General features: G+C 42.3%; 2 protein-coding genes across 3 annotated transcripts in view; both read left to right on the top strand.

Moving 5' to 3' along the window:
• The window catches only part of LOC306806561 (glypican-5-like), a 314600-nt gene that overhangs the window by 70964 nt on the left and 230897 nt on the right, over nt 1–12739 (top strand). For both annotated transcript variants that reach the window (XM_079315414.1, XM_079315413.1), the window contains exon 3: nt 5305–5999. In XM_079315414.1, coding sequence (XP_079171540.1) covers nt 5305–5999 — 695 coding nt within the window. The remainder of the gene's footprint in view (nt 1–5304; nt 6000–12739) is intronic.
• ADIPOQ (adiponectin, C1Q and collagen domain containing) overlaps nt 1–12739 on the top strand; it is a 303274-nt gene that overhangs the window by 158794 nt on the left and 131741 nt on the right. The gene's annotated exons all lie outside the window — the stretch shown is intronic.

Genomic DNA, 12739 nt, shown 5'->3' with positions numbered 1-12739 from the left:
GGTATTTATCTGATATTGTCAAGATAGACAAGCTCATGGGGAGACTGCTAAATAAAGATCTCTCCCCTATGCACTGTAATGGAAAGCTGCTTTTTTCCCCCTCTGGTCTATATTGTGAAGGACTGATGAACTCAAGGTGAATAAATTCAAACTTCTTTTCCACCCTCTTACCAAAACGAACTTTGCTTACTTACTTCTGAAACTGTTTTGGCCCTGCCTTGTTAAAAGAAGCTATAGAAGGTGAGTAGGAAGAAAGAGATGCTTCTTTCTGCTCTCCCCAGATTCTGAGCACTTCCAGGGGTTTCTCTGGCCCAAAATGGTCTTTTATTTTGGCAAGCTGTAAAGATGCAGAAATCTTAATGGATGCAAAAGCATGAAAAGGAAGCCATTGTTCAACCAAGTGTAGCTTTCATTCATTCTGTAACTGTAATAAATGCAAGATGTTAGAAAGAAAGGAGCCAAATATTAGTGTGGTCCTCAGAGACCAAACAAATAATGGAGCTACTTAAATTTGTCATTCTTCTTTCGTGATTACAGTCAAAATCTAAAATGTACACAGATGTTATTTCTGTATGGAACCCATATAGATAGTTTTGGGTTTCAAGCATTGTTAAATCTTTCTATAATATTTATAAGTTTATTTTTTTTTCTTTTTTAAGGAGTTTGTAGGTTTTTTAAATGGAAGTCCAGCAGTCAGTCAGCTACTGCAGAGTGCAAGGAATCACTGATTGCTTGGAGAGCTGCTGTATTAGCAGAGTAGTCTTAGCTGGCCAGTTCTGTGGGCAAGGTGCCAGCTTGGAGGGGCACACACAGGTCTGGTGGCAGTGGCAGTAACTTCCCTTTCACACAGGCATGCCATGGTCTGCAGAGAGTGTTAGCACTCTGGTTTTTGAAGACCAGGGGGTTCAGGTATTAATATCTGAGCCTCAGCTACTCTGGGGCAGAAATAATCCTCTGTGAGCAGCAGTATCTGGTGTTTAGGTTGTCTTTGTGTTGGTGAAATTGTTTCCGTGCTAATATTCCTGTGTTGGATCTCTGGAAAGAAAAGAATGTATGTTTGAGCTAAATCATAATCCAGCAAGTTGGAGGTTGCTTAACCTTGCCTAATGCTCTCCATCTGAACCCCACAGCTGTTTACAGAATAGGGATCTCAATAGCTTGTGTAGGTCTTGCAGGAGTGAGGAAAGCAAATGAACCTGCTCTAAACATGGCTATCATATGTCAGTTCAGATTTTCTTGGAAAACTCCCATTGGTGTGTGTTCCCTGAGACCACATCTGCTGTTCTCCATGCCCTGTAAGAAACCCAGGCCTCATGAGATGAAGACAGCCCTGAGTGCAGGCTCTGACACCAGCTTGTGCACTTCACTGAATCCTCAGCTCTTTCCTTGGGCTTGTGTTGCTGTTTGTCTCAGAGCCTGACAAAATAAACACACCCTGAAAGATTTTTGTGGCAGAAAGAGTGGCACATTGATCTGGGGTACTTCAGCATCTTTGGTTGTTATCTGGAGTATAAGACTGCAGGAGAAGAGGTGGTGGCTTGGACACAAACTCGATTAGACTGTGAAATAGAGGTGACAGCAGTTAAAAAACTGCAGCAGCTATTCCTGCTGAAGGGAGGTCGTGCAAGTTGGTGAATGTGGTGTTTATGTGACATAGGAAACTTAGTATCTGCCTGTTTTTCTCCAAGTAGACCCCCAGTGGTGGAAAAATAGAGGAGCTATTTGGAAAATGCTGGTACACCAGCACTGAGCAGATTGGCACATTCCTCCTACATCTGTTTCTCCCTGTAGCACTATTCTTCAGCAGAAACTTCAATTCTTGCAGCATTTTGTGACATGCAGTGGATTTACAACAGGATTAAATCCCAGTGAAGAAGTCAGCAGTGTTACAGTGCAAAGCTGGTGTGGGATAAGTCAGGAACCTTTGTGATTCTCATTGTGTGAGGAATTAGAGGTGTAGCTGCTGGCTGATGAGAAGGGAGATGTCCTCTGTGCCAGGGTGGATGTGTTTCTGTCAGAAGGGAGCTCTTACTCCAAGCCAAGCCATTCTTGGGATGAATCAGCATGCTGTCCATGCAAAACAGGGTTTCTCCATCTGTGTGTGTGTCAGGCTGATGCCAATGCAGTTTTGGTGCATGGGGGGGCTGGGGAGCAGCCTGGAGCCCAGCACATGGACTGCTTCAGCTGCATGGCCCAGCAGGGGCAGTGCAGCAGCAAACCCAGCCTGGCATCTCATCAGAGCTGGGATGTCCCCAGCAGCTCATTCCACAACCCCAGCAGTCAGGTGGGGAGTTTCCAGAGGTGAGCTGTGTTTGATCAGCACTGCTGGAATGTCCAGGCACATCAGTACTGGGGTCAGGTGTTGAACAGTTTGAACAAAATTCTCCCTGTGGAAGGTGATGCTGCCTGACTTTCATTAAGTAGCCACCAGTGTGGGCATTCAAAATTCCAGACTGACTGTTGCTTCTCTTTTCCTGTAGTCTTTCATCAAAAAGGGATTTCTCAGCAGCATGGGAACAAACCTTGCTTTCCATCTTCCTATTTGTTTTATTACAAGTGGAAGACAAAAACTCTCCAAATTTGATGTCTTCACCAAATGTTGGATTATTTCAGTTAAGGCTTATTTAAGTTCAGAATTTATATATTTGCACTATATTCCATGCTGCTGGTAGGGTTGTGTTGAAGCCAGAGGCAGTGCAAGGTGATAATGTAATTCTCCCAGTGTATCTTTAGGCTTAGAATTCATCTTCTGGTGAGCTCATAACTGTCTGAAGTTTGCTGTATTTGACAGCACAGGTGAGAAGCTGGTCTTGCAGATAGTGGTAAACCTTCCTTGGAGTTTAGAAACTTTGTACAAAGCACCACACAAAGTGCACAAAAAGCACAGAATAATTCACTTCAGCAGCTCCTGCCCTGAACAGCCACAACTCAGGCTGTCCACTGTTGCTACATCATTTGACTGCACAAAGCCCCCTTATTTCTGATTTAAAGGTCTAAGAATGGAAATTTGATTGTCTGAAACATCTCTTAATGCCTCAACAATGAAAAAGGACCTAGGTATTTCTTTCTGAAATGTAATTGCCTGCAGGCACGAATCCCATTTTGTGTCTGACCAGTGGTTTTAAGGAAGCAGATGATGCCTTACAGGGGTCTGAAGCACATCTATAATCACCAGCAGTATTTTTGTGCCGTCTTTTTGGTGTGAGGACTCTTTTTGCAGGAGGAATGAAGCTATTTGCAATCACAGTTTTTTTCCTGACACAATGAAAAATAAATGTCAGTGTTACATATGATTTCATACGTGACTCAGAATAATGCAGAATTTTATTTAATTGAATTAAATTGCAGAATTTTAACATTTAAGAGGTTTGAAAATAAGATGCTACATGGTTTCTATCCTGCAACCTAGTATACCAAGAATCTGCTGAAATCTCTTTTTTTTGGGATGTATGCTGTTAATGCATATTTTGCTCATATGTTTCACTGGAGTTTTTATTTTCCCAGGAAAATAACAACATTAGCACATTCATAAATGAATTTAATTTAGTTTTCAGATAAGGAGGGTGACACCTGCAGTCCTGCCTTCATGGGTATAGAAGGTAGAATTTAAGATTGATGGCATTGTAGACAACAGTCCCTCTTCCCATAATTTAATGATAAGCTGAATATCTGTAAGGGACTGTGCATAGGGAGGAAACTTAAACACCTGTGATTATGTTTTGTAATATTTCTATTGAGTTTTTGGTATGATAGAAATGATGTTTTGGTTTCCTTTAGAAATAAACAAAAAACCCTTTTAATAGTGTGCAGTAGCACACAACAAACTGCACTCCAGTTTAGGTTGAGTCAAGATTTATATCCTGGATCAAATTTTCTGAATTGTTGTCAGCTCTGCAAGTCTGCTTCAGTCTGAAACTTAGCAAGGTGTTTCTCTGGCAAGAAGATACTGTCATCTTTTTCAACTTGAGTGTATCTGGTTTCTTAATTTCTAGGAATTTAAAAGCACTTCCAAAGTATTATTGCTGTAATACCAGTGTGAGTGCTGAGGTGATTTCTCTGCAGCGTGTGTGTGCAAAATTCTGATGATTAATGTGCAATGAGATGTGGTGTATTATCTGTTTAGTTAAAGCACACTTTGTGGTAAAGGGGATTGTAATGCTTATCAGGAGAGGCAAGTGAGCTGCCCTGGGAGCTGTCACAGGAGGACACAGCACACTGCCTGGCCAGGCTGTACTAATCTGGGGCTGTCCATTGTGTCTGCTCCTTTGTGGGGTGATCCTGGGGCTGTGCTGCCGGGCAGGGAGTCACACAGCCATGTTCCCATGAATGGAGAGGAGGATTAGACCAAGCCCCATTATCTGGCCAGGCCTCGGGAGGGATGGAGTGACAGATCTCTTGCCTCAACTGCAACTGCTCGCCACCCAGAGGAGTGCAAGGATGATTTATGTCAGAGGCTTTTTGTTGGAGAGCTTCCAAAGAAAGCAGTGGGAATGGTGTGGATTACTGTCTTCTGTGTCATTAAAAATAATCTGGAAAACTGATCCCTTCCCTGCCCTGTCCATGAATTCTAGCACCCCAGTCGGTGGTTTGGGTTTGTAATACTTTCCATGTGCCATTTGAAATGTGTTAACTGTGGAACTCCTTAAATATTATTTTTTCTTAGGCCACAGAAATGGTGTAGTTAAAGGACATAATGTTTTCCTGATTTCATTATTTCACTTTGGTTTTGGGTCATAGTGGACATGATGTCAAGTCCTCTCCAACCACTGGCTGATGTCCAGACATGTCCAGTATTAATGGGGAGAGAATTTATTCACACAGCATCTTTTCCTTCATTTTGGAGTTGTACTTTGCAAGAAGTGCCTCTCAGCCAGCTACTCAAGCACTGTGAAACAAAACCTTCAGCTTCTGTTTGTATTCAGTTGCCTCACAGTTGAGCTGAGGGATGCTTTGGAAGTGTACCCAGCTGAACTGCCCAAATGCTGAGTTCTAAAAACCATCTTACACAGCCTTGGACTGTGCTCCAGCCCAGCCTGGAACCTCTGAGTCCTCGGTGGATCAGGGTCTGGCTAGTGAGAACCGAGTCATCTTTTTAAAGAAAAACTGTTGTGTGTTACGTGCTGCCTTCATTATGCACAGGCAATGCTTTGGGGTCCCTTTAATCCCATTACTGTATGACCTATTATTGCATTCATATTGCAGATTTCATGTAACTATTGATGTTCCTGTTCAGGACAGTGTGACTGAGATTTCAGGTGCCCGACATTAACCTTGAGTTCTTTCTCTCCCCTGCCCCCTTTTTAGAGGCCTTTGAGTCTTTGCTTCGCTTTGCTGAAAACCGCACGAGTTCCCTGTTTGAGACAGCTTACAGACCTATGGCAAAAGAAGCAGCAGAGCCTGTTAAGGAGCTTTTTACAGACATCTCTCTCTACATTCTGGGCGCAGAGACCACAGTGGAAAGCGCAGTGCTGCGGTTCTTTGACAGCCTCTTTCCCCTGGTGTACAGCCGGCTAATAAACCCCGGAATTACCGATCTGTCAGAGGACTATACGGAGTGTCTGCGGCTTACAAGGCAAGACATAAATCCTTTTGGACACTACTCTAAAAACATGGTTACAGAGCTGTCAAAATCTCTTTGGGCCAGCAGGATGCTGAGCCGGGCCCTGAGCCTGGGCATTGAAGTGATAAATACTACAGAGCACGCCGCTGTGAGCAAGGAGTGCAGCCGAGCGCTGGTGAGGATGCAGTACTGCCCGCACTGCCAGGGCCTGACGCTCATCCGGCCCTGCGTGGGATACTGCCTCAACGTCATGAGGGGCTGCCTGGCCAGCGTGGCAGAGCTGGATGCACACTGGAGGCGCTTCATCTCCACGCTGGAGTACCTGGCTAATGAGATGGCAGCCTCCCACGAGCTGGAGGCGGCCCTGTCGGGGGTCTGGAGCTCCATCAACGAGGCCATCCTGCACGCGCAGCTGAACGGACCGCAGCTCTCGGCCACTGTGAGTGCCCTCCCCCTGCTTGCTACTCCCACCAGTGGTGCATGGAAACAAACTGCTGCCTTTGCAGCAGTTTCTAACTTTGACTGGATCTGTATTTAATAATCCATGGATACGTTACATACAATTATGATGGGGTTCAGTAGAGCTTGCTTTGAAATGGTAGAGTTGGGGGATTTGTTTCTTTAGGAGGAACCCGGTAAAGCAGAGAGCTCTGCCTTGTCTGCACAGTTTTCTAAACAAAAATTTGGGGTCTTAGATACTGGATATTAATCGAGTGTTAACCTGGCATGTGGGGATGTAAGGAAAATTAATCCACTAAGAGCAGGGGTTTATGTCCAAAAAGGAGACAGAGGAGTCCTTTTTGCTTTATTTGAATAAAGGGAGAGGCCATGGGGCATTCCCCTGGGATCTCTCAAATTTTTGGAGGATGCAGCCTCCCTTTTTATCCTATTTTCCTGGCCACATTTCTTTCTCTCTTTCCCCATTGGCTGAGGTATTTGAGAGGCACGGACTTCCCAAACACCTGATAACTGAGATTCCCCTCTAATGTATAACCCTTCCTTTTAATTTTTAATTCTTATGCAATTCATAGTTTTCCCTGTTGCTTCTTTCATCTTCCAATATCCACTTTCATTTACCAGCAAACCTCCAGTTTGTTTGTAAAGGCAAATCTTTTTTCCCATTCATCAATCAGTGGAATCCATCCCATTGTTTCTTTTATCTCTCAGTGCTAACTTTATCTACTAGCAGATCTACAACTTGTTTGTAAAGACAAATGCAACATTCCTCTCAGGGACATCCCACAGGATTTGGTACAAGGGGCTAGAAAAGTGAACTTTTAAATAAAGACAAAAGAATTTACTTTCACAGTTTTACAGTCCCTTTACTTTAGCGTTGACTGAGACATCAGGAAGGTAGTGCAGGTCTGTAATAAGGACACCTATCATACAGAAGCTGGGAAAAGAGCAGGAAAAAATTCCAACTTATTTGGCAGCATTTGCATAAGTAAAGGATAAAAAAAACACTCAAAGTGGAAACAGCTTAGTGAGTGGTGTAGATTAAGGGGAAAGAACTAGGATGATAGAACTGTCACGTAAATAATAGCAGCATATGACTGACAGGTGTTCTCTCAAGGTGTTGAAGATTAGGCTAGAAATTACTGGAATGACTAATGATGCAGCTGATCTACATCTGTATCAAGTTAATACAACTGTCAGTGGAAAAAAATGTAGCAGTGTGTCCTTAAGTAGGATATAAAGACTAATCTAAAAAGTGCAGATAGATTTGCCTGTCATGAAAGTAAAGGAATTCTTGGAGAGAGCAGAGATGGAAATGCACAAATGATGGAATTTCTGTGTAGAACTTTGGTCACCACATTGTATAAAAGAAAAGGTAGGCTAGAGGGTCCACAGAAAAATCCTGTGGCAGGGTCTGTTCTATACAAAGGAAGGTTTTTTTAATAGGAGAAAAATGCTTCTATGTTTGCAGCCTTCCAAAATCCCTTATATTGCATCTCCCTTCACTGTAGAACGCCTGACAGAGCCTTACTTAGAGTCAGTATAATAAATTACAAAAACTCCAACCATTTCCATTTGATAGAATTTCACTTGATTTTTTTTTTTAAAACTCGGCTCGTATTGCCTCAGTTTTCCTTTCCTTGTCATGAATGGCAAGCTTGCAAGTTTATCTGATAATCCAAAGATAAACATGGAAAACCTCTAAGAAATGTGTCCAGCTTCTTGAGTAGTGGATGGTGGGCAGTGGAGCCTGCATGTGCTGCAGGTCTGTGTTGTGCTAAAGTCTCTTTGGTGGTGTCACAATGTACCCCATGGAGGAGTGTTAAACTTAGAATATGTCATGAACAATGCTCCTGTATCTGCCTCCTATTTTCACTCAGAAATTGTTTTTGTTTGAATCTAAAAGGGAACCAGAAATCAAAGCACACTATTACTATATATTAGTTTTATCTGATAATAGATGGATACCTCTAAAATCATTGTAGAGCTTCATTGCTGATTACATGTGATGCCTTAAGTTTTAGCTTTCATATTGTCCAGATTCTTCACTGCATTAGTAACTCTGAACTTCATATAAAGTGTTGGCAAGTTCTCCTCACAGCTCAGTCACACAAAACAATCCTTTTCCAGCCCCAGAACCAAGGACACTGCTGCAGCTTCAGCCCAAAAAGTGCAAACAGTGAATTGAGGAGAGAATCTGGGAGGATGGGGCTGCAGAACCTGGAGCTGGAATGGGACAATGAACCCCAATATGGAAATGGACCAAAAGTGATAAAAGTGTGAAAACTCCTGACCCAGGGTCCATCTTGGGTGGAGCCAGGGCTGGGCTCTTGCACTGCCCGAGGTGTGTCCTTTGAAAGTCTTTTTAATAAATCCCTGCTTTATTTCTTTGACACTGTCAAGCCCCTGTTCCAGGTTGCATCACATGGACAGAATGCTAAAACATAACTCTGCATTGCCTTTGTCAGCCTCATAATTAGCATGCACTTGCTTAGCTTACTGAGGGGTAAAATTCATGATGCAGGTGCATATTGGATAAGTACAGATGAGCTCAATGAGAGTATTGCTTTTAGGTGATTTGGAAGTAGAATTCTCTCTGAAGTGTCTTTAAGGCTCAGGATTCTCTTTAAAGATTATTCAAATAATTTTATTTGGGGCATTCTTAGTTCCCTAGCAATACCTTTACACATTTACCTTCTTCCATTTGGAATAAATTCAGAAAATACTGTTGTCTTTGAAATTCCATTAGTTCTTTTTTCCCTGAAATTATCTTTGCATTCTGTCACTGGCAGAATCTCCACATACGGAAGAAGGTTGGGTGTTATTCTAGGGACTGCTCTGTAGAATGGCAAAGGATGTTTGAAAATAAAAACTGTGCTTCAGTGTATGTTACCCTTCATCCTTTCAGCTGTTTGCAGAGTAAGATGATATTTGGAAGACAGAGCATGTTTCACTATTTGAACAAGCATTCATCTGATACTGGTTTAAAATTTTCCTGATTAGTTACAGAGGATAACCATTATTTAGAAAATTGAGCCTAATTAAGCTGTGTTTTCTTCTCTGAAGAAGGGGAAAGGAGTTCAGTGCTCAGGTTCAGGATTTCCTGCTGGAGATGTCTTCTGGGAATCCAGGCTGTGATTCTCAATTACACTGGAGCCATTTGATTTGTACCCAGAGTATTTACTGTTGGTTTTACTTACAGGATTCTTTATTTTCCTCAGAAAATATACCTTCTTTTATCCTTTCCTGAGTGTTTGGAGACCTTTTTTTGCAGTGTACTCTCCAGCTTCTGCAGAAGTGGAAATGTTCAGCTTAGGTACAGTTTCCATTACAAATGCAGTAATTGGTTTCATTTGATTATAATGGAAAACTCATCCAGGAAAGCAGAGCACTCCTAGTAATCTTCATTTATCCTGAGGCAGCCTTAATTAATGTGCCTGCCCTTTTAGGAAACATTTTACATTTTTAATAGACAATATGGCTAAAAATTAGGCTTCTCTTTTTCTCTTGTTGCCTGCCTGGATGATAATGAATAATGGAAAGTTAGATTATGTTTTCTTTAAAATGGGGAAGGGGTGAAATAAACCAATAAAGCACTTAGGATACTTTGCTCAAATGAGGTGCAGTCAATTGATATTAAATCTAAAGCTAAAAATCCTATTTGTACGAGGCATGCATAACTTCAGGAGAGTGGCCTCTGCTGATCTTGTCCATTACAGCCAAGAGAATTGCCTGATTTGCTGGAATAGCAAGTGGGAAAGGTCACCTTTCAGGTATTGGTAATCTCCCTGAGATTCCTGGGGAATATGCCATTTGTTCAGTGATGCTGGCTTGCATCCAGCTTACTTACCTAATGCAGACCAGCCGGGTCTGCAGCACCAGCAATCACCATCACTGCTTTCATCTGCTCTATCTAATTGTGCTTCCTCCTGCTAGCAGCCCTGCCTGCCTCCTGCTGCCAGCTACACACACCAGCTTGCTTTGCCCTTCCTTACCATCTTCCTCTTGCTTTATTTCTTTTCCTGCCTTTGTGTTTTACAGTTGGTCTCTTTTTCCATGTGTTCATTTACTGTATTGCTGTACGAACTCTATGCTTACACATCATTCCTGATGTTAATTTTATTTTTTATTGTAAGTGGAAGTAAACTACTCTCAACTACAATACAGAGAGCAGCAGGATGAGAGGCAGTTCTGAAATGCATGTGGTTGCTTGCACTTCAGGCAGGTGTATCAGCAGGGGGGGTAAGAAACACTGCCCAAACTGCTGGAGCCACATCCCTGTGAGGTGTTCCCATTGCTCCTGTAGGGCCAACAGGGACTTACAGCCCTACTCCAGCAGGCTGTGTATGGGAATGGTTGTTGGAAACAGAGCAAGAGATGAGGAAGATTTCTGCTGGATCAGAAATGGCTGGAATCTGACCAGTCCTACCAGCTCCAGGTCTGAGTGCTTCACTTTGAGCCTTCAGTGGGGCTTGGCCATCCTGCCCTCTCTGCCAAGCACCCATGTTCTGTGGGATGGCTTTCCTGCTGGATCAGTGGAACTCATGGGTTACTGCCCTGCTCAGGCACAGATTTCCTTTAGCTTTCCCAGCTCATGGTTCTAGAGATTCCCCTTTCCTATCTCTGAAACAGAATCCCTTTGCCTGCCTGCCCACATGGTGAGAAATGCCAAGGGATGTGTGTTAGCAGAATATTTGGAATGTGGGAAGGCACATATTTCTCTGTTCTTGCTGCGAGTAGTCCATAAGCATAAAGTATTTCTCTTGTTGCTAATGCTGTAATGGCTGAAAAAGCATTAAATGAGGAGAATGTAAAAAGCCACAGACCTGATATTTTTAGAATTAATAACTGTTAGGCAAGAGCAATGTCCAACATATTGTGTTTTGTGATTTTAGGAGTAATAAAAGCAAAAGCTAATAAAAGGCTTGATAGGGATTATAAAACCAAGATATGATCAGAGATTAAGCATTAGGAGACAGCAGAAAGATGTGCCTCAAGGCAGTTAATTTCTGGGAGACAAGTTCACCAATTAATGTGCTAACAGTGATATAAAAAAGTGGTAGGAGAATAAGCTTTGGGAAGAGAAGCAGATAGAGGCAAAAAAATACAGAACGGGAGGGATGTTTAAGATGCATGGAATTGCAAGTGTCAGAAAGCACAGAAATAGTATTGTGATCAAAGTCAATGACAGCCTTTCTACAAGTTGTGAAGACCTCAAGGAGAAATATGGGTAATACTGAGAAAAGATCCACTAAATACCATTTCTATTTTAAAGGGTCTGGTTTCAGGTTTTAATTAAAGAGACTCTCTGATGCCTATTTTTGGCAAATCATTTGAGTGTTGTTTCTTAAAGGGTCGTGTGGCTCAGAAGAAATGCAAGAAAGGCATGAGAAGGTGAAAGCTTGTAGCAAGGACTGTTGTCCTTGTTGACAAATAAAATACAAAGGACTTTCCATGCCTGTCCAGCCACTTCTGCTGTGACCCTTTGCAGTTAGGGATGTCACTGGGATCTGGCAGGAAAATTACATAGAATTAACAGCAGAGTTAAATAAACCTGATCAAACAGAAAACACATCTAGATAGATTGTTCTTGGTGGCTGGTTGATGAATCTCCTCCCATCAGTGGGTTTAAATGTTGCCTTTAACCAAAACTGAAGATCCCTGCTGAGAAGCAGCATATAGGACCTTTGCACTGAGCACCAAACTACATAGATATTTTCTAGATTCAGTTTAAGGATAGAAGGAGGCATCTGCCTGTGGAAGAACTTGCTTGGGGTATCCTGGAATGCCTGCAGCAGTCTAGAGCCAGAACTTACAGGGTAGGGGCCTTTGGGGAAAAAACAAATATAAAATTTTCTGGTAAAAATTCAACAGTATCTAGAACGCTTACAGAAAATAACTTGGGTGTCTTAAATTATGAGGAATCCAGAAAACAACAATAGAAGACCCAAGATCTGTTAAATGGTCACCTTTAGGGGAAGAAAAGCTTTGAGAAAAGAGTGCCAAATTTGCAGCAGCGGGAGGCTGATGCACAGTAACCTTACAAATTTGAAAAGGAAGTGGCAGTACTATGAACAAAATAACGTTGTGCTGAGTGAGTTCACAGCAACAAAGAGTTTCTGCCAGCCAGTAATGAACTACTTGATTAATGACTTTGAATGGTATCATAAAACACTCCTGGAGACTTTGGAGAACACTCAGAGCTGAACTCAGGTGCTTCCTTCCTGCAAGTTTTCCAATTCAAATGATCCACACCAGCTGCTAATAAGTATAAAAACTGTACTTAGCAGAGGTTAAAGCAGTATATTCAATTCCTTGTGGTTAGATAGCAGAAAACAACTGTAAAAAAGGACAGGGAAAGTGATATCATTTTAAATGACATCTTGCTTTTTCTAAGCACTTAGCAGGAAACCTCCTCTGAAAACAGAAATTGGAGGAGCCCTCAGCTGTGATGAGGTTTCTGTTTAAGATCACCAAGCAGCCCTGTCTGATTTAGCAGCACTTCTTGCAGTCTTTGCATATTTGGTTCTCATGAACCCAGGTTATGTGATTGTACATCAGGTTCAAATCCTTTGTGAATCCCAGGACAGGAGGAGACCTTTAAAAAACCAGGGGTGTGGCCCCAAGGCACACCTGTTTCTGTGGGAAAGGGGAGGAGGTGGCTTTCACTGTGGTGTAAAACATGCAAAAATGAGTCTGCATTAATTTTTAATTTATTTCTCT

Source organism: Erithacus rubecula (assembly GCF_903797595.1).
Source record: "Erithacus rubecula genome assembly, chromosome: 11".
NCBI lineage: Eukaryota > Metazoa > Chordata > Aves > Passeriformes > Muscicapidae > Erithacus > Erithacus rubecula.
The sequence above is the reverse complement of the archived record's forward strand: the minus strand, read 5'-3'. Positions and strand labels throughout refer to the sequence as shown.